Raw genomic sequence first — 20,356 nt, 5'->3', positions numbered from 1 at the left:
ATGTGGAGTGATTGACCTGTGCTCAGCCACCCTCTCCTTGCAACATGATGCAGGCAGGCAATAGATGAGAAAACAAAGTGCTGCAATAGGGTGAAGGCAGAGGTTGAATATGAGTACAGGCAGAGAGAGAGATGGAGAGAGAAGGAAAGAGAGAGACAGACATACAGATGTAGGATCTTAATTTGAGCCAGTTTGCTACAGCAGGAAAATAATTCTGCAGCAACAGGAAATGTGAATTATGATGTGGATTATAATGAATGGACATTTTTTGTAGGGGTTGATACATTTTCTGTTTGGGCAAATCAAGTCTGACATTTTAAAATGGAAATTACAAACTTTAGAAGCCTTTTGTAATACAATACAAGTTTGCATTTCTTGCTCTGCAGTACAAATCTCAGCAACAAAAGAGTGATCAAATTAAGATCCTACATCTGTACAGACAGACAGACATACAGACATATAGGCAGACTAGGTCTATAGTAATAGGCTGCTCCAGTGTTCTGGGTGGATATGTGGATGAGTAAATAACTTGATGATGTCACAATGCCACTTTACCAGGGATGGAGCACTAGGGAACATTATGAGGTAACATGTTGCCACGGAAACACACTTCTAACATAATCCCAGACCACATTAAAATTGTTAGACAAGCTCAGTTAGACATCTCTCAACCTATAACTGATTTGATTGATTACAACAGTACACTACCCTAGCGTGTTATGGGTCAGACACTTAGTGACCCTGTCACTCTGGTCTCTCCTTGGGAGCAACGAAAGGAGACCCATAAACATAAAAAGAAACCCAAGGAGAAGAGCATCCCTCCAGCCCTGACCTTTCTTCAGCTATTTACACTGCTGAGCTGCATCAGGATGAAGAAGACACCATTTGATCCCTCCCAGAGTGGTGAGGGGAGAAAGGCAACAACGATACACGATACGAACAACAATAATGACTCTGATACTGGTGAGTGTGAGGAGGTGTCTATTGACTAGTGCTGCTACATAGTACAATTATTTAGGCTTCACTTGGAAAAAAAACATAATGTGTCTTGGAAATGTTTCACTTACAGGCTCTGACTATTCTGCAGGTGATGTGAAAAGGATCAAGGACAATAGTAAAGGAAAGGTTCGGAGCGAGAAAGTTTGGATTGAAGTTTAGAAATCTCCTGAGTGGCGCAGTGGTCTAAGGCACTGCATCGCAGTGCTAACTGTGCCACTAGAGATCCTGGTTCGAATCCAGGCTCTGTCGCAGCCGACCGGGAGACTCATGGGCGGCGCACAATTGGCCCAGGGTAGGGGAGGGAATGGCCGGCAGGGATGTAGCTCAGTTGATAGAGCATGGCATTTGCAACGCCAGGGTTGTGGGTTCGATTCCCACGGGGGGCCAGTATAAAAAAATAAATAATATATGTATTCACTAACTGTAAGTCGCTCTGGATAAGAGCATCTGCTAAATGACTAAAATGTAAATCTCAGGACCACAAACGCAGAACGACACTGGAAACAGAAAAAGACAATAAACAAAGATCTAACTCGGTAAGACATCCAAACCTGCTTATCAATGAGGATTTACCAATGCATTTGATAATTGATAATGACCACAATAAGGAAAACACAGTATATTGTGTTGAATTTGATACTGCTTGACAAATGTGATAATGTCACAATGCCCCTTCGGATGGGGTAGGCCCTACTAGTTAAAAAGTCTTAACGGAATCCATGGAACGTCCCAACTCTGACCTTACCCCCATTGAAATTGAAATGGTTAGAGTTAGGGTTTAGGGTAGGGATGTCTCAAGGATCTCGGTTAGCACTAACCCTAGTTATTATTGGGTAACATTTTGCCATGGAAACACACTAGAGCTCATTGGCTATTGATATTGTAGTTTGAAATATCAGTAGATTTCTAACTGATGTACTGATTGTGACCCTGAGGTCTCCCCTGTGGAGAAAGCAAAGGAGACCCAGCAGAAAGAGAAGAAGCAGAGCATCTATTCAGCTGTGGCGGCCCTGCAGCTGTTCACTCTCTTCTGCTGTGGAGGGAAAGTCAAGCTGAAGAAAACTCGTGCCTCTCAGTACAGACAGAGTAAAAAGGACCAGGACGAAGATACTGCGTCTGATACTGGTGAGTGTTATGGGTTGTCTGTTGATTAGATATAGAATGATATTGCTCCACTTGGAAAGATGTGTCTTCAAAATCAAAATGTCTAAACAGGCTCAGACTGGTCTGGAGGAGATGTTACAACCAAAAAGGTCAAGGACAAGAGTAATGGAAAGGTAGGGAGGGAGAAAGACTGGACTGAAGTCCAGCTATTTAAATCATCTCAAGACCACGAACCCAGAAGTACAACACCAGAAACAGACAAGGGAACTCATTTGGGACAAAGACCGAACTCTGTGAGACAAGCAAACATGCTGTATCATATTTTATTGTGAGCAAAAGATCTTTCCCATAATGTTTTATCATTGGGTATTGCAATTGTCTTATGCAGGCAAATCAAAGGACACCCCGGCAAGTGAAGACCCATGTGGAGGAAATATACATAAGACCTGACTCTCCGACTCTACCACGTGCCCACGTAAGTTACTGAAACCTGACTTACTATACGGACAGACAGAGATTCACACATCCAGGCAGTTTCCCCTCTGACCTCAACCTAACCCTCCTCTTCCTCCGGATAGAGCTCCCTCTCCCAGTTCTCCCTGGCTAGGAACCTGGCCATCCTCCCGCTGGAGTGGCAGCTACCTGGAGTCCCTCTGACCACCTCGTCTATGGCAACTAGGACAGAGAGAAAGCCATCCACTACCAACACTTCGACACAGGCGCAGACAGAAACACAGACAACAGATATGAACACAGACACACAGACCACTGCCACCTCCCAGAGACAGATCTCCATGGTGACCACCCAGTCATCAGAGACCATGACAGAGGTTCACACATCAGACTCAAGCACCCAGAACTCCACTCCTGACATGGCACTGACCCCTGAGAGCACTAAGGACATGATCGCTGCTGATGAGGATGTGAAACTGACTCTGCTGAAGATTTGATCTCCACCCTAACAGACACCTCTATGGAGAAATCCGTCCAGTAGGCCTAATGAACATTTCAATATAGCAAAAGCTATACTATGATCAATTAATAAAAACAGTTAATATTTCTGCAGCAAATGTTCACTACTGTTGATATGTGAAGCAGCATGCTTAGGTTAGGCATATGTGTTTGAATTCACCAAAAATAATAAATAAACCAAAAATATATCAAACCACTACAGGTAGGGGAGAGTGAATACATCAGCATTGAGTTCATTTGGTCAATAATGATCTATGGGCATATTACATTCTGTAATATATGAAATAACAATCACCCACAGTGAATACAAAGCAGACATGTTCTATTTTCTCCCTCCGTCCTTCCCTCCCATGTCCTGATGAGGTTTAGATTGTCTTGTTATCCACCCATTCAACTGTTTAGCATTTTAATAACGCCTCGCAATCTCAGGGCCTAATTATTTTTGATTCACATGCTTAAAATAGAGCCCACATATCACCACATATCTGAGCGGCCTGAAGGTGCTGTGTTACTGGTGGGTTTCCAACAGATTACAGGGAGATTGGTGAAATAAGTCAACCTAAATAGGGACGATAGGAACATTATCATACTACAGCCTCATTCTCTTTGCCTATATTACAGCAGGGAGGATATATTGCTGTCATCAGAGTAATGGGTTACCACACATACTGTATGTACCTCATGTTTTCACACATCATGATGTAGTCCTTGTAAGATAACTCTGGAGCGTGATCTTGTCGTTTTATCACCTTGAAGGGTGACAGAATAGTGAGCTTTATCCATGACTTTGAGAATGTAGGTATTTTATGAATTCTCACAGGTACGATTTCTGTCAAACTGCACTTTTCTGTCTCTGTCATGCCTGCGGTCACCAGATGTACAGCCTCCCCAGAGCTGCATATTCCAGTGGCCTACATGCATGGATAATGAGCTGAGAGAAGTAGTTGCAGCACATCGTTTTAGGCAACAGCCAAGCTCTATCTTTAACCTGAGAAACATCTTAGTCCTACATGAGTGCACTCTCCACAACAAAGACCAGCCTGACATCAACATACTGTTGATAAAGTAGACATTGAATTAAATCAACATAACATAGACACTGTACATGTATTTTTGATGATTGTTAATCTAGAAAAGACGCAGAACATATTAACTCTGAAAGGGGAGAGAGAGAAGAGAGAGGGGGATGAATGGGTGGATAAAGAGGAGAGACAGTACAAGGGATTGTGAGATGTGTCCATTTATGAATTCAAATATTCAACTCCCCAATAAGAGGATCAAAGGTTCACCCAGGTGTACAAACAAACAGACATGCATGTACATACAGACATGCACGGACACACACCTACACACACAAAAACACACACGCACACACCCACTCCTCTATCCACATGAAGTGGTCAGGGCATCACAGTGATCTAGTTACAAGGACATTGAGAGAAGCCATTTCTCTGCTCTAGAGACTGTAACATTGATGAGGTTCACTGGACGCTCAAACACACCTCCAACATGTCCGTGAAATAAAAGATTACATCATCATTTTAATCCAAGTACTTTTCATATGAATGCACAGTTAGATAAGTATTACTACAGTGAGGACAATTAATAGAGATCCACACTCTTTTCACACTTCGGTAGGCTATCTATGCCAGGGGCTATTCTAGATCCTGAGCTATGAGTATCCCTTGACCTGGCCGAGCTCCCCTCACTGTACTGTAACACCAGGCTAACACCTATCAAGAGTAATCATGGCTTTAAGTGACCAGTCTATCCTCAGGGGGATACTCCTGACAACACACTGACAGCCAGGCTCTATTACGGTCTGTCAGCTGCTGTTTTTGCTGGCTCTGTCTTTACCCTGCTCATAGGACATGATGGACAGTAAGTGTGTGTGTGTGTGTGCGTGTGTGTGTGTGTGTGTGCGTGCGTGTGCTTGCGTAAATGCCTATGCATGCATGCCTATGTTTGTGTGTGTCCGTGTCAGCATTAATGTGTGTGTGCATGCGTTCCTATGCATGCATGCATGGGTGCACATGCATATCTGTGTGTGTGTGTGTATGTGTGTGTGTATGTGTGTGTGTGTGTGTGTGTGTGTATGACTGAGGGCTGGAATGAACAGTCAACTGTTTCTCATTAGTGTCTAGCTGCAGAGGGAGAGCAATAAGACAGTGATGTATGAATGTCCCCTGAGCAATCATAGACACTATGAGCCATCATGGGAAGATACAGGGAAGAATATATACAGCTTGGTACGAGACTCTGAAACAATGAATGGGTTTGATAGACAAAACATTTTTATACTCTACTACAGTGTTTCCCAACTCCGGTCCTCGAGTACACCCAACCAGTGGAGGCTGCTGAGGGGAGGACAGCTCATAATAATGGTCGGAATGGAGTAAATGGAATGGTATCAAACACATGGTTTTTATCTGTTTGATACCATTCCATTCACTCCATTCCAGCCATTCCACTCCAGCCATTATTATGAGCCGTCCTCCCCTGAGCAGCCTCCACTGCCCCCAACAATACATATCTTGTTGTGGCCCCGGAGAAGCACACCTGATTGTACTTGTCAACTAATCATCAAGCCCTTGACATTTGAATCAGGTGTTTTTGTCCAGGGCTACAATACAAATGTGTACTGGAGGAGGGAAAAACTGTGATAATATAATACTACATGATACAGATTCTCATTCTCTCTCTCTCTCTCTCTCTCTCTCTCTCTCTCTCTCTCTCTCTCTCTCTCTCTCTCTATCTTTCTCTCTTCCTCTGAACCGTAGAGTTGTATTGTTAATTCCACAGACATCGCTCTGTCAGTGAGACCCCATGAAACACATAGCATCTCTCCATCCCTACACTGGGGAGTGGGGAGCCCTGAGGACCTACTTTGAAGTTCTCCACAGGCTAGTTGTTTACTGGTGGAGCACACTGATGGAAGGTAGAGGGGGATGGGGAGGTATGGAAAGAGAGAGAGAGAGAGAGAGAGAGAGAGAGAGAGAGAGAGAGAGAGAGAGAGAGAGAGAGGATTATTAGAGGATGATGATAGAGATATTAAAGTAATCCATTTGTAGAGCTAATATATTTCCACACCTTCCACTTCCTGTCCAGGAAGACACAGTGAGTGAGATTGAACAGGTTGCCAGTATTAAACCCCATCTCTTTCACTCCTCCTCATCAACGGCAAACATCCATTAGCCATTCTGAGACACACTTAGATGATTCCTTTGATGATACAGCAGTAGCAATACAAGGATATAACATCTATAGAAGAGTCAGGAACGCTTATGGAGGAGGTGTTGCTGTATATATTCAGAGCAATTTCCCTGTAATGCTTAGAGAATATTTTATGTCAAGTGTTATTGAAGTGTTGTGGTATAAGGGATCGGGGTTTGGCTGGGTCTAGACAGAGTCTGACACTCCCCCGATCTACAGAGAGGGGGAGTCATCAGACTCGATCTGTTTCACCTGAGTTCTGAGCACACCTGTCAGTAATTAGAGTAGGATATAAGGTGTGCTCAGAAGTTCAGTTGGTGCGAGGTATTGTTCCATTGTGACTTGCTAAGCGTTTTGTTCAGAGAGAGAGAGAGTTTGTTGTTTTTGATTACCAGTGTATCCGACCTGTGCTTCGTTGTTTGACTCCCCGAATTGCTTAATCCTATGCTTGTCTATCCCAGTGATTACCGTACTCTGATCCTGTGCCTGTGCCCTCGACTACGACTACGCCCGCTCCCTTGGTACCTCTGCCTGTCTCTGCCTTGCCCGGTTTTGACCACAGCTCGCCCGACCACGATTAAGCAATTCCCTTGTCTGTACTTTAATAAAACATCGCAATTCTGCGATTGGATCTTACCACTCTGTCCGAGTATTCATTACATGTGGTTGCAGGATCACTTGGCACATCTGAAGCCTTTCCTTTTGGGGTGTTGCTATAGGCCACCAAGTGCTAACAGTCAGTATCTAAATAATGTTTGTGAAATGCTTGATAGTGTATGTGATGTAAACAGAGAGGTTTTCATCAAGTCGTCCACACAAAAGGAAGCTTCTCACTGTAACCAGTGCCTGTAATATGGTTCAGGTTAATAATCAACCTACCAGGCTGTTTACAAACACTACAGGAATAAAATCATCCACATGTTATTTTTTTTATTATTATTACATTTTTACTAATACTGTAGAACTTTGTTCTAAAGCTGTATCTGTACCCATTGGATGCAGTGGCTATATCCAGGAAAGCCAAAGTTCCAAAAGCTAGTCCTAAAATAGTGTATAAGAGATCATACAAAAGATTTTGCTGTGACTCATGTGGATGATGTTGAAAATATTTGTTGTTCTGATGTGATTAATAAGGAGCCTACAGATGATGCACTTTATGAATTTATGAAATTGCTTCTTCCAATTATTGATAAACATGCACCTGTTAAGAAACTGACTGTTAGAACTATTAAGGCTCCATGGATTGACAAGGAATTAAATAACTGTATGGTTGAAAGAGATGGGGAAAAATGAGTGGCTGATAAGTCTGGCTGCACATCTAACTGGCTGACTTACTGCAAATTGAGAAATTATTTGACAATCAACATGTACTGCACTGACACAAATGACTGATGAATGGTTGAAAGAAATGGATAATAAGAAGATTGTGGGAGCTGTACTGTTAGATTTCAGTGCAGCCTTCGATATTATTGACCATAACCTGTTGTTGAGAACATGTATGTATTATGGCTTTTCAAGCTCTGTCATATCGTGGATTCAGAGCTATCTATCAAATAGAACTCACGGAAGTGTCTCTAATGTCAAACGGAAAGTGTGGTGTACCGCAGGGCAGCTCTCTAGGCCCTCTATTTTTTTCTATTAACACCAATGACCTGCCACTGCCATTAAACAAAGCATGTGTGTCCATATATGCTGATGATTCAACCATATACACATCAGCAACCACAGCCAATAAAGTCACTAAAACTCTTAGTAAAGAGTTGCAGTCAGTTTTGGAATGGGTGGCCAGTAATAAACTGGTCCTGAACATCTATAAAACTAAGAGCATTGTATTTGGTACAAATCCTTCCCTACGTTCTAGACCTCAGCTGAATCTGGTAATGAATGGTGTGGCTGTTGAACAAGTTGAGGAGACTAAATTACTTGGTGTTACCTTAGATTGTAAACCATCATGGTCAAAACATATAGATTCAATGGTTGTAAAGATGGGGAGAGGTCTGCTTTTTTGACACCACACTCCAAAAAGCAATTCCTGCAGGCTCTAGTTTGATCTTATCTTGATTATTGTCCAGTCATATGGTCAAGTGCTGCAAAGAAAGGCCTAGTTAAGCTGCAGCTAGTCCAGAACAGAGCGGCATATCTTGCTCTTCATTGTAGTCAGAGGGCTAATATTAATACTATGGCTGAGGAAAGACTGACTGCATCACATCTTGTTTTATAAGAAACATTAATGTGTTGGAAATTCCAAATTGTTTGCATAGTTAACTTACACATAGCACTGACACACACACACTTACCCCACCAGACATGCCACCAGGGGTCTTTTCACACTCCCTGGGTCCAGAACAAATTCAAGGAAACATCCAGTATTATTTTATCCATCTCATATAGTGCAGCTAAAGTGAACAGCAAACCTGGTTTCAAAAAAACAAATAAAGCAACAACTCTTGGCACCACGCCTCTCCCCCATGTGGCCTACTTGTTGTGTGTACAGTCGTGGTCAAATGTTTTGAGAATGACACAAGCATTGGTCTTCACAAAGTTTGCTGCTTCAGTGATATGAGATATTTTTGTCAGATGTTACTATGGTATACTGAAGTATAATTACAAGCATTCCATAAGTGTCAAAGGCTTTTATTGACAATTACATTAAGTTTATGCAAAGAGTCAATATTTGCTGTGTTGACCCTTCTTTTTCAAGACCTCTGCAATCCGCCCTGGCATGCTGTCAATTAACTTCTGGGCCACATCCTGACTGATGGCAGCCCATTCTTGCATAATCAATGCTTGGAGTTTGTCAGAATTTGTGGGGTTTTGTTTGTCCACCCGCCTCTTGAGGATCGACCACAAGTTCTCAATGGGATTAAGGTCTGGGGAGTTTCCTGGCAATGGACCCAAAATGTCGATGTTTTGTTCCCCGAGCTACTTAGTTATCACTTTTGCCTTATGGCAAGGTGCTCCATCATGCTGGAAAAGAAACTGTTCTTGGATGGTTGGGAGAAGTTGCTCTCGGAGGATGTGTTGGTACCATTCTTTATTCATGGCTGTGTTCTTAGGCAAAGTTGTGAGTGAGCCCACTCCCTTGGCTGAGAAGCAACCCCACACATGAATGGTCTCAGGATGCTTTACTGTTGGCATGACACAGGACTGATGGTAGCGCTCACCTTGTCTTCCCCAGACAAGGTGTTTTCCGGATGCCCCAAACAATCGGAAAGGGGATTCATCAGAGAAAATGACTTTACTCCAGTCCTCAGCAGTCCAATCCCTGTACCTTTTGCAGAATATCAGTCTGTCCCTGATGTTTTTCTTGGAGATGCACTCACACCTGCCTGCTGCCATTCCTGAGCAAGCCTTGCACTGGTGGAGCCCCGATCCCGCAGCTGAATCAACTTTAGGAGACGGTCCTGGCGCTTGCTGGACTTTCTTGGGTGCCCTGAAGCCTTCTTCACAACAATTGAACCTCTCTCCTTGAAGTTCTTGATGATCCGATAAATGGTTGATTTAGGTGCAATCTTACTAGCAGCAATATCCTTGCCTGTGAAGCCCTTTTTGTGCAAAGCAATGATGATGGCATGTGTTTCCTTGCAGGTAACCATGGTTAACAGAGGAAGAACATGATTTCAAGCACCACCCTCCTTTTAAAGCTTCCAGTCTGTTATTCTAACTCAATCAGCATGACAGAGTGATCTGTCATGCTAATTATATTATTATAATATTATAATAATATTATTATAATTATTATTATTATTATTATATTTTATTATTATTATTATTATTATTATTATTATTATTATTATTATTATTATTATTATTATTATATTATCTCCAGCCTTGTCCTCGTCAACACTCTCACCTGTGTTAATGAGAGAATCACTGACATTGAGGTGCAGGTCAATTTGTAACATTTTTGACGTGCGTTTTTCAGGATTTTTTTGTTGTTATTCTGTCTCTCACTTTTCAAATAAACCTACCATTAAAATTATAGACTGATCATTTCTTTGTCAGTGGGCAAACGTACAAAATCAGCAGGGGTCAAATACTTTTATCCCCTCACTGTATATGCTAATATATGCCATTATAATTATGCAACATACAGTATAGAGACTGATCATATACTCCCGAGTGGCGCAGTGGTCTAAGGCACTGCATCGCAGTGCTAGCTGTGCCACTAGAGGTCCAGGCTCTGTCGCAGCCGGCCGCGACCGGGAGACCCATGGGCGGCGCACAATTGGTCCAGTGTCGTCCAAGGTAGGGGAGGGTTTGGCCGGCAGCGATGTGGGTTCGTTTCCCACGGGGGGCCAGTATGAAAAAAACACAAAAAAACATGTATGCATTCACTAACTGTAAGTCGCTCTGGATAAGAGCGTCTGCTAAATGACTAAAATGTAAATGACCACGACTGTATGTACTGACATGTATGTGTAACTGATATATGCACACACACACGACATGTTCATGTTTCTAAATGTATGTCAATTGTATTTTGTCTGTAATGTCTTGTTCGTTATGTGTCGGACCCCAGTAAGACTAGCTGTCACCATTGATGTCAGCTAATGGGGATCCTAATAAATCAAATCAAATCAAGAGGGGATAGGCTGTGCTCAGTAAACTGACTACAGTGTGCAAGCCCACCTCCTGTCCTGACTGAGCAATTGATTTCTCCAGTCTCTGAAAACTGCGTTAGCCAAAACACATTGGTCGAGAGAAGGTCAGTGCCATCATGATGATGGAACGACAAGTTCACTAAACCCAGCACTCAATCACACAGGCATATGCATGCACGTACACACACGCACAAACGCAGGCAGATAGGCAGGAATGCATGCACGCACATACACATATATTTGTGTATTGATTCTGATATTACAACACCTTGCACTATTCACTGAGATAACACCACTAGACCAGAGTCCCAAGGTACAGTATATGATTCCCCGTCCTACCTAGTTCTGCTTGGTTTAATGTTTGAAGTTAACATGTTTATCCTGTAAATGTATAAATGACTTCATGCCGGCTGTGACCACAGTGGTGGAGGTCATAACACAGAGACATGGTTGCCTTTATTTGTTTAGCTACTGGCCCTCACTAAAAGGAATCCAATAAGCCATCAGGATGCACCCTGTGGCCATACAAGTGTTTAGGGGTCTGAAAGGAAGACTAGGTAGAGTGCGTAAACACACTGACAGACACACATAGAAGAAAACACACATCGTCCCTCTATAGAACACTTACTACCAACACACCCACATGTACATTAACCCTCTGAAACACATACACACACCCTGCATTTATCTGGCCACTAATGGTCTTGGCTGGAGGATGAAGGCATTTGTTATCGTCTTCAGGAGAGGCCAAGGTTTGTTCATCATCACTACCCAGGAGGCACCACTCTGATCTCTGTGCCAGTCTTTGTGTGCGGCTCTCTGTGGATTCACCCAGGCTCACTGCCCTGTAAAGCAATTTAATCTTCACTGGACTGCAAGAGCCTTACTGCTTTTACAGAGAGCTGCAGGGCTAAACTGTAGCCAAACACTGAACTGGCAGTTTTTTATCGTTTTCAAATTAATGGCAACATTAATGATCTTTACTATCATTGGATAAAAAACATATTACACATGTAACAGTCTTGGGAGAATAAAAGACTCTGCAGCCATTTAACAGAGAGCGAGAGAGAGCGAGAGAGAGAGAGAGAGAGAAACAGGAGGATTCATTGGATAAATGGACTGACATTTTTGAAGGGAATCAATTCAGTTACCCCACTGAAACTTGCAGTTGTGTGTAGCCTATGTTATGATGTGTAGACTATTTTATGATATGTGTTGTACTAAATAGTATATTAGAAAACCATTCATGATTGCTTTACAACATTTGGTCATTGACATACTGTATGTAGTCATTTGATGCTCTCTGGTGGCCTTTTAAGGTATAGCAGCACAGCACTGCCTCCCCATGCTCTCCCATACAGATGACAAAGATGGTGAATAATGAAGATGTTGCATAAAGGCTGTTTACCATTTTTTTTTTAAAGGTCAAGGTTTCTGTCTGTGTAAGTGGGCGTTCCGGTTCTCACATGAGAATGCTTTCCGGCATGCATGCTCAAAGATGGTCACACGAGAGAGGGAACACCCACTTACACAGACAGGAACCTTGACCATTTCTTTTCAATGGGAAACTGCCCGATAACAGCTGGCTCTGGTCTACTTACTCCCCCTTCACCCCCGCTCACCCCACCCTGCCACGCCCAATCAGAAAATAATAATATAATAATATAATATGCCATTTAGCAGACGCTTTTATCCAAAGCGACTTACAGTCATGCGTGCATACATTATTATTATTTTTTTGTGTATGGGTGGTCCCGGGGATCGAACCCACTACCTTGGCGTTACAAGCGCCGTGCTCTACCAGCTGAGCTACAGAGGACCACAAACAATTAGCCTGTGAGATGTTTCGCTTTCTCTACCGTCTCTGCTGATAGGATGTCAGAGCATTGAAAAAGCTGTAAGTCTACTGTCCTACTGATTTGCGTACACTGTCAAAAGAACGCACACTAGTAATTAAATAATAGGTGAAACAGTGGAATATAAACGCTCTATTACAAATGAATCTGCAACACAATACAATTGAAATTGGGTGATGTGAACACATTACACTACACAAGATGAACAGATCCACATATACAGTATGTTGCGATAGTGTGTAATGTAAAATTATTTGTAGCAGCCCGCTGGCTAAATGTACATTATAATACTGTTACTAGGCCATCCTGCCCACCAACAGATGCTACCCATGGGGCAATAACACGGTGAGTGAACATTCTCCAAATGTCATATGTCAATGTAGGTCAAATCAAGTAGAAATTATGCATTTCTGTCAATACAGAAGACAGATTAATGGTTACAGTGTATGGAATGGGATTCAATTCAAAACCTGTACTAGATGTAACATTAGAAGGTATGTTTTGTCGAGCCAAGGGGGCAGGAGAGAGGATAGGGAAGGGCTAGAGCAGGTGGTAGGGGAGTGTGTGTAGATAATATCTCAAATACTCCAACTGTAGAATAATTTTATAATGCCTTATTCCCCACTATAACAGCTATCTGAGCTGTGTTTTTCACTGTAGATCCAGAAGGTTGTTTCTTTCCTCTTGAATTGTGTTGACCGGTACAGAGGTTTGTGGGAGCAAACACAGTGCATGCACCATATCATTAACAACTGTGGAAAGGGTTCTACATGGAACCCAAAATAGTTTTACCTGGAACCAAAAAGGTTCTAATTGGAACCAAAAAGGGTTCTTGAAAGGGTTATCCTATGGGGACAGCCAAATAACCCTTTTTAGGTTCTAAATAGCACCTTTTTTGTGTACCAAAGACCTTGGAATAACTACAAGATAGGGGTGGTAGGATGATGCAGTACTATGATTCTGGTCAAGGGTTTAATATAATCTGACTAATCTGATAGATTAGTTTTGTTGTGGTGCAGTTCAGTTGGTAGTTTATCACTCCTCTAGTGATTGCATCTCTGCCACTATGGAGCCAGAGTGCTATGAAATGACAACCTTATCTGTGATTCAGTAAGTAGTCTACCTATCGACCCTTGGGTGTGTGTGATTACAACACATTGGCAAACATATGTGTTTATTTAGTTTATAGTAGCCTACTGTAGTAGTGGATTTTACTCTGCAACAGAGTGGGGAATGCTATTACAACATACTGTATGTAGACCAAATAAGAGGATCATACCATTACATCTGTGAACAGATTATGTAATAGAATGTATCAATGTGCATTAGGTTTAAAGGTTTATATAGATTTTCCTGTGTGTAGGTTTGTGTGTGTACGCGTGTGCGTGTAATTACACAGTAAATAGCCCGAAACAGGGTGTAGTGACAGAGGTGATGACTGACACCACTGTCTCAAATCAAATCAAATTTTATTGGTCACATGCGCCGAATACAACAGGTGCAGACATTACAGTGAAATGCTTACTTACAGCCCTTAACCAACAGTGCATTTATTTTAAACAAAAAGTAAGAATAAAACAACAACAAAAAGTGTTGAGAAAAAAAGAGCAGAAGTAAAAATAAAGTGACAGTAGGGAGGCTATATATACAATAGAATAAAGTGACAGTAGGAGGCTATATATACAGGGGGGTACCGTTGCATAGTCAATGTGCGGGGGCACCGACTAGTTGAGGTAATATGTACATGTGGGTAGAGTTAAAGTGACTATGCATAAATACTTAACAGAGTAGCAGCAGCGTAAAAGGGATGGGGTGGGGGCAGTGCAAATAGTCCGGGTAGCCATGATTAGCTGTTCAGGAGTCTTATGGCTTGGGGTAGAAGCTGTTGAGAAGTCTTTGGACCTAGACTTGGCACTCCGGTACCGCTTGCCGTGCGGTAGCAGAGAGAGAACAGTCTATGACTAGGGTGACTGGAGTCTTTGACAATTTTGAGGGCCTTCCTCTGACACCGCCTGTATAGAGGTCCTGGATGGCAGGGAGCTTTGCCCCAGTGATGTACTGGGCCGTACGCACTACCCTCTGTAGTGCCTTGCGGTCAGAGGCCAAGCAGTTGCCATACCAGGCGGTGATGCAACCAGTCAGGATGCTCTCGATGGTGCAGCTGTAGAATTTTTTGAGGATCTGAGGACCCATGCCAAATCTTTTTAGTCTCCTGAGGGGGAATAGGCTTTGTCGTGCCCTCTTCACGACTGTCTTGGTGTGTTTGGACCATGATAGTTCGTTGGTGATGATGGACACCAAGGAACTTGAAGCTCTACAGCATCCACAGGGTTTTCATTTGGACTTTGTTATGACAGCCACTGGTCCATGTTTGCATTGGTTATCGGTATGCAACTGTCTGTCATCCTGTTCTACTATTGTATGTCCATCTGTCAGTACAAGGGTCTTATGTGTCCTCCAAATAATGCCGTGCTGGTGCTACCCTAGTGCAGCCAAGACTGACAGCTCTAAAAAGCATGGTATACTGTATTGTGTCTAACTGTCTGATTGACAGTGACATTAGGTAAACTGTGGATGATATACAGAAATGATTGTGACTGGGTCCTGCTGGTCAGTACCATCTTTATACTGATTCAACCTTGTTTCCAGTAAGACAGTATTTTATAACTTCTGTATTCTCACCCTGAGGGCAAAATAACAGCCATAAAAATCATACCAGCCATGAAAAAAGAAAAAACACAAGATAATATTCCAAATAAAAGCAAATCACATTTTATTGGTCACGTACACATATTTTGCAGATGTTATAGCAAAATGCTTATGTTCCTAGCTCCAACATGCAGTAATACCTAATAATACAAAACAATACACGCAAATCCCCAAAATATAAAGAAAGGAATTAAGAAATGTATAAATATTAGAACAGGGGTGTCAAACGTCCGGCCCGCCGGGCGATCAGGCCCGAAACGGGTTTAATCCGGCCCGCGAGATGATTTTGTAAAGTAAAAAAATGAGCTGCAATTTTTCAATAAAATAAACTGCTGTTCCAATTGTGTCCACTCGATGGCGCAATAGCAATTGTGTTAAGCAAGCAAACTGTTTATACCGGGGCAGAGCAAATAGGTCAAGCAAGTGCAGCCAGTCCGGATGAGCTACTTTGTTTTGCCCGCGATATTTATTACGGCTTCTACTTTTAACATTATGTGCTTTGGCACCCTCATTGCCCCAATATGTCTCTGTCAAAAAAGAGAAAAGTGGACGCAGAGTGCAGTGTTCCAAGAAAAATTGTCATCCTTCTATTTATTCACGGAATTGAATGGGAAAGCTGTATGTTTGGTGTGTTCACAGCATGTTGCAGTGCTGAAAGAATATAACCCTTCGTCGCCACTATGTGAGTCTTCATGCCGACAAATATGACAACTTTCAAGGACAGCGGAGAAGAGAGAAGGTGAATGAACTGTTGGTGGGTCTGAAGAAACAGCAGTCTGTGTTTACTCACAGCCGAGACATCAGTGACGCTGCAGTGAAAGCTAGCTACCTCATTGCTAATGAAATCGCAGTGGCTTCAAAACCATTTAGTGAGGGTGAATTTGTAAAAACATGCATGATGAAGGCAGCAGAGATTGTGTGCCCTGAAAAGCACCAGGCTTTTGCAAATATCAGCCTGACAAGAAACACAGTTGCAGACAGGATTTCCGATCTTTCAGTGGATTTGGACAGCCAGTTGAAGCAAAAAGTAAAGTCATTTATTGCGTTTTCGGTTGCAATTGATGAAAGCACGGACATTACAGATGTTGCACAACTGGCCATTTTCATCCGCGGAGTTGATGACACATTGACCGTCACCGAGGAGTTCGTGGAGTTGGTGCCCATGACAGATACAACGACAGCAGCTGATATTTTCACTGCACTCGTCGGCGCGCTGGACAGGGTCGGAGTGGACTGGTCCCGCTGTCAGCCTGGCTACAGATGGTGCGCCCTCAATTATCGGGAAAAAAGCAGGCGTTGTGACAAAGTTCAGAGAGAAAGTGCAATCTGCAAATGGAGGACGTGATTTTTGGACTTTTCACTGTATTTTGCACCAGGAGGCTTTGTGTTGCAAGTCATTAAAGATGGATAACGTCATGAATAAAACAAAGCTGCGCTCAAGGCTCACGCACAAGCACTTGAATCACATCCTGAAGTTGGCTGCCACTCAGGATGTGACGCCTGATATTGATGCGCTGGTGAAAGCTAAAGATGCCAGGTTTCAGGAGTCAAATAAACTATGCAACCCCACTTAAAGTGCTGCATGAGACACCCTGATATAGTTCTGTGATCTGTGATATACTTCTGTGAATCACTGAGGCATTGTGTGTTTGTGTGTTGTTTGTCCTCAGAATTTCAAATAACTTGAGGTGTTTTATGATTAATAGTGATGTTGTGCTTTTGGACACACTGTCCTCAGGCTCCAGCTTTATGTTTATATGTTTTTATGTTGATGTGCTATTGTTTTTAATTGATTTTATTTTATTTGTATATTTAACCTATTCTTGACTCTGTGGTTCTTGCACTTGTTTGGGGAACAGGATTTCAGTATTTGTATCTACATTTCTGCCTGAGAAATGACACCCTGATATAGTTCTGTGATCTGTGAAACAGTTATGTGAATCACTGAGGCATTGTGTGTTTGTGTGTTCTTTTTCTTTAGAATTTTCAAATAAACTTCAGGTGTTTTATGATTAATAGTGATGTTGTGCTTGTACTATTTTGGACACACTGTCCTCAGGCTCCAGCTTTATGTTTTATGTTGATAGTATTAAAACAAAGAAAACAATCTGAAGTTGTTGTTTTTAAGTTATATATACCATGATTTTACCGGTCCGGCCCACTTGGGAATAGATTTTCCTCCTTGTGGCCCCTGAGCTAAAATGAGTTTGACACCCCTGTATTAGAACGAGCAAGTCTGGAATATAAGTCTCTAAGGTGTAGGGTAGAGTACTGGGTGGTAGCCGGCTAGTAACAGTGAGTAAGGTTCAGGGCAGGGTACTGGGCGGAAGCCAGCTAGTGGTGACTATTTAACAGTCTGATGGCCTGGATATAGAAGCTGTTTTTCAGTCTCTCGGTTCCAGCTTTTATGCACCTGTCTCCGCCTTCTAGATGGTAGCAGGGTGAACAGGCCGTGGCTCGGGTGGCTGAGGTCCTTGATGATCTTCTTGGCCTTCCTGTGACACCGGGTGCTGTAGATGTCTTGAAGGGCAGGCATTGTGCCCCCAGGGATGCGTTGGGCTGACCGCACCACCCTCTGGAGAGCCCTGCGGTTGCTTGGACGGTGCAGTTGTTGTACCAGGCAGTGATAGGCAGTGTACAGTGCTATGGTGATTGCGTCATCTGTGGATCTGTTGGGGCGGTATGCAGATTGTAGTGGGTCTCAGGTGTCGGGTAAGGTGGAGGTGATATGGTCCTTAACTAGCCTTTCAAAGCACTTCATGATGACAGAAGTGAGTGCTACGGGCGATAGTCATTTAGTTCAGTTACCTTCCGAACCAGTGAATGAAGTTAACGAGAACATCTTAAAGAAATAAAGGGAAGACAAATGGAGTACTTGAAGAAAAACACAAACACAAACAATGCCAAGGTTGCGCTCCCATCCCAAGTGGATAGGACTGCTGACAATGGCAAGAACTCCGCCCCGCAAAATGAGAGGAACATTTAAAGCCAAAAGCCACATACATGGAGGATATGTATATGGGAAAAAGGGCTGGGGCAGCTGTTGTTGTTTTGCTGTAAATAGATCTAAGAGGCAAAGAGAACTCCCTAAAGCTCCAGTCAACTGAATGCTGATTATAATCTGTCTGACATGATTGAAAACTGTCCCCATCTCTTACTCCCCTCCCTTCTGCTCCTCTCTGTCTCTCTCTCCGGCTCTACTATCACTCCTCCATCCCTCTCCCCTCTCTCTCGCTTTCTCCATTTCAATTTCTCCTATCGGTGCATGGTGATCCGGTGAGTAACAGTGTATGAAGTAGCCCGTTGCCATGGCGTCAGATGCCAGCCACATGCTGGAGGCAGCCTTGGAGCAAATGGATGACATTATCGCTGGTAAGCTTCTATTTTATTAAGACCTCCTCAAAGACAACCCGGCTTGCAATTACTGCTCTCTTTAGACTGGTATTTGGTAATGTCTTGAAGGTTTCATTGAGATTTAAATATATTAACTTAGAGTAGGAATGTTACATTTTGTTCAGTTCTTTCTAAGCATAATCAAAATAAATTGTGTACTTTGGATTGTAGTTGAAATGATGAAAGGAAAGTTCCTCTTAGGATCTTGAAGTTTGAGATACTGGGATTCATCTTGTTCCAACTAGAGCAGATTTACTGGGGGAAACTCAGCAGGTTTTGAATAGATGGTCCTTGTCAGTAGGCTACTGTACATCAACCATTCTGCTAGTCTTTTTACGCTGTCTCTTCTTCCCCCACCTGATCTATTCCATGTATACTCTATCATTTATATTACATTTCCATTTTGGTCATTTAGCAGACACTCTTATCCAGAGCAATTTACAGTCAGTGCATTCAACTAAGGTCGATAAAACAACCACATATCAATGTCATAGAATGAAAAAAACGTTCCTCAATAAAGCAGCTATCAGCAAAATCAGTGCTAGCAAGAAAGACAAATACAACATCCTTGTCTGTAGTTGTCCACCACACTCTATAACTAGCTTTCTTTCCATATTGTTCAGCTCTCCATGTTTTCTTACAGGGGTGATACATTTCAGTCACCACTGTTTGTCATAACCATAGCAGGATATCAGATGACTCTGTTGGGGTTCCTGTAAGGGGCACAAGACAAAAGGCTCTAATAATAGAGATAGCATAGTGCTAATGACCCCCAGTACACTGCAAGACAGAGAAAACCGTGACATCACCCATAGAGATGGTCATACAGGCTAACATATTGCTAATAATGCTAACAATTCCTGTAATAGGCCTACAGCTAAGGTGACATGAGATCATGAATATATATCTGTGCAGACTAGTGCAATATTTAAAAGACCATCAGAGCACAGCACTTTGACACACTGCCTTTACTCAGAGAAGCAGTCAATACACCATGCAATGTCCCTACAATATCCCTATAGGGAACACTTGAGTTTTCAAAGCTGACAGCGTTCAGGCACTGTTGAAGCTAGCGTTGTAGTGGGAGGGTGCCCTCCAGTGGTTATGCTAGGTAGCAGTTGGATGTTTTCAATTATTTCACACATTATGTTGATGTATTCAGTGACTCACATTGGACATTCAAACTGGCATGATATATTCATCAGCACATAATACTTTCACTCAGCAATCCTAACAGCCTGTTTGTGGAGCAGTCACATACAATATAGTCAACAGCAAACAGTTTATAGTAATCTGATTTCAGAAAATCAAAACAAGTCAAAATGGATTGCTAGACTCTGGGATAGCTAGTTTTAAGGCTCTGATGGCTGTATCACCCCTATGATCTTTGCCCTAACCATAACTTGAATCTAAATTATTTCATTTTATTGGCAGGAGGGTTCTGCGAGGCCTTCTTGAAGTTTGGGGCCCAGGGTTACCACTCCCAGGGTTCGAACTCTGCCCCCC

The 20,356-nt window shown here is 42.6% G+C and overlaps 1 protein-coding gene and 1 long non-coding RNA gene across 2 annotated transcripts; both read left to right on the top strand.

The window, feature by feature from the left end:
• The first annotated feature begins 450 nt into the window (after positions 1-450).
• Positions 451-3,173, top strand: LOC121557024. Its single transcript, XM_045213629.1, has 7 exons — positions 451-963; positions 1,070-1,125; positions 1,476-1,535; positions 1,935-2,124; positions 2,215-2,276; positions 2,492-2,578; positions 2,682-3,173. Exons 1-7 carry the CDS (start codon positions 720-722, stop codon positions 3,051-3,053), a joined length of 1,071 nt encoding a protein of 356 aa, XP_045069564.1. The 5' UTR covers positions 451-719; the 3' UTR covers positions 3,054-3,173.
• A 10,575-nt stretch (positions 3,174-13,748) lies between these two features.
• Positions 13,749-20,355, top strand: LOC123483479. The gene is made up of 3 exons (XR_006658269.1): positions 13,749-13,858; positions 18,745-18,829; positions 20,285-20,355. It is a non-coding gene; the product is annotated as an uncharacterized LOC123483479 (long non-coding RNA).
• The last annotated feature ends 1 nt before the right edge of the window (position 20,356 follows it).

The sequence above is a fragment of the Coregonus clupeaformis genome, unplaced genomic scaffold (genome assembly GCF_020615455.1).
Source record: "Coregonus clupeaformis isolate EN_2021a unplaced genomic scaffold, ASM2061545v1 scaf0132, whole genome shotgun sequence".
In the NCBI taxonomy this organism is placed as follows: Eukaryota; Metazoa; Chordata; class Actinopteri; order Salmoniformes; family Salmonidae; genus Coregonus; species Coregonus clupeaformis.
The sequence above is the reverse complement of the archived record's forward strand: the minus strand, read 5'-3'. Positions and strand labels throughout refer to the sequence as shown.

Coding starts and splice junctions, on each gene's coding strand:
- LOC121557024 (XM_045213629.1), top strand. CDS start 720: ATGGGTCAGACACTTAGTGACCCTGTCACTCTGGTCTCTCCTTGGGAG. Junction 2,277..2,491: donor AGGACAAGAGTAATGGAAAG/GTAGGGAGGGAG, acceptor TGTCTTATGCAG/GCAAATCAAAGGACACCCCG. Junction 2,579..2,681: donor CGACTCTACCACGTGCCCAC/GTAAGTTACTGA, acceptor TCCTCCGGATAG/AGCTCCCTCTCCCAGTTCTC.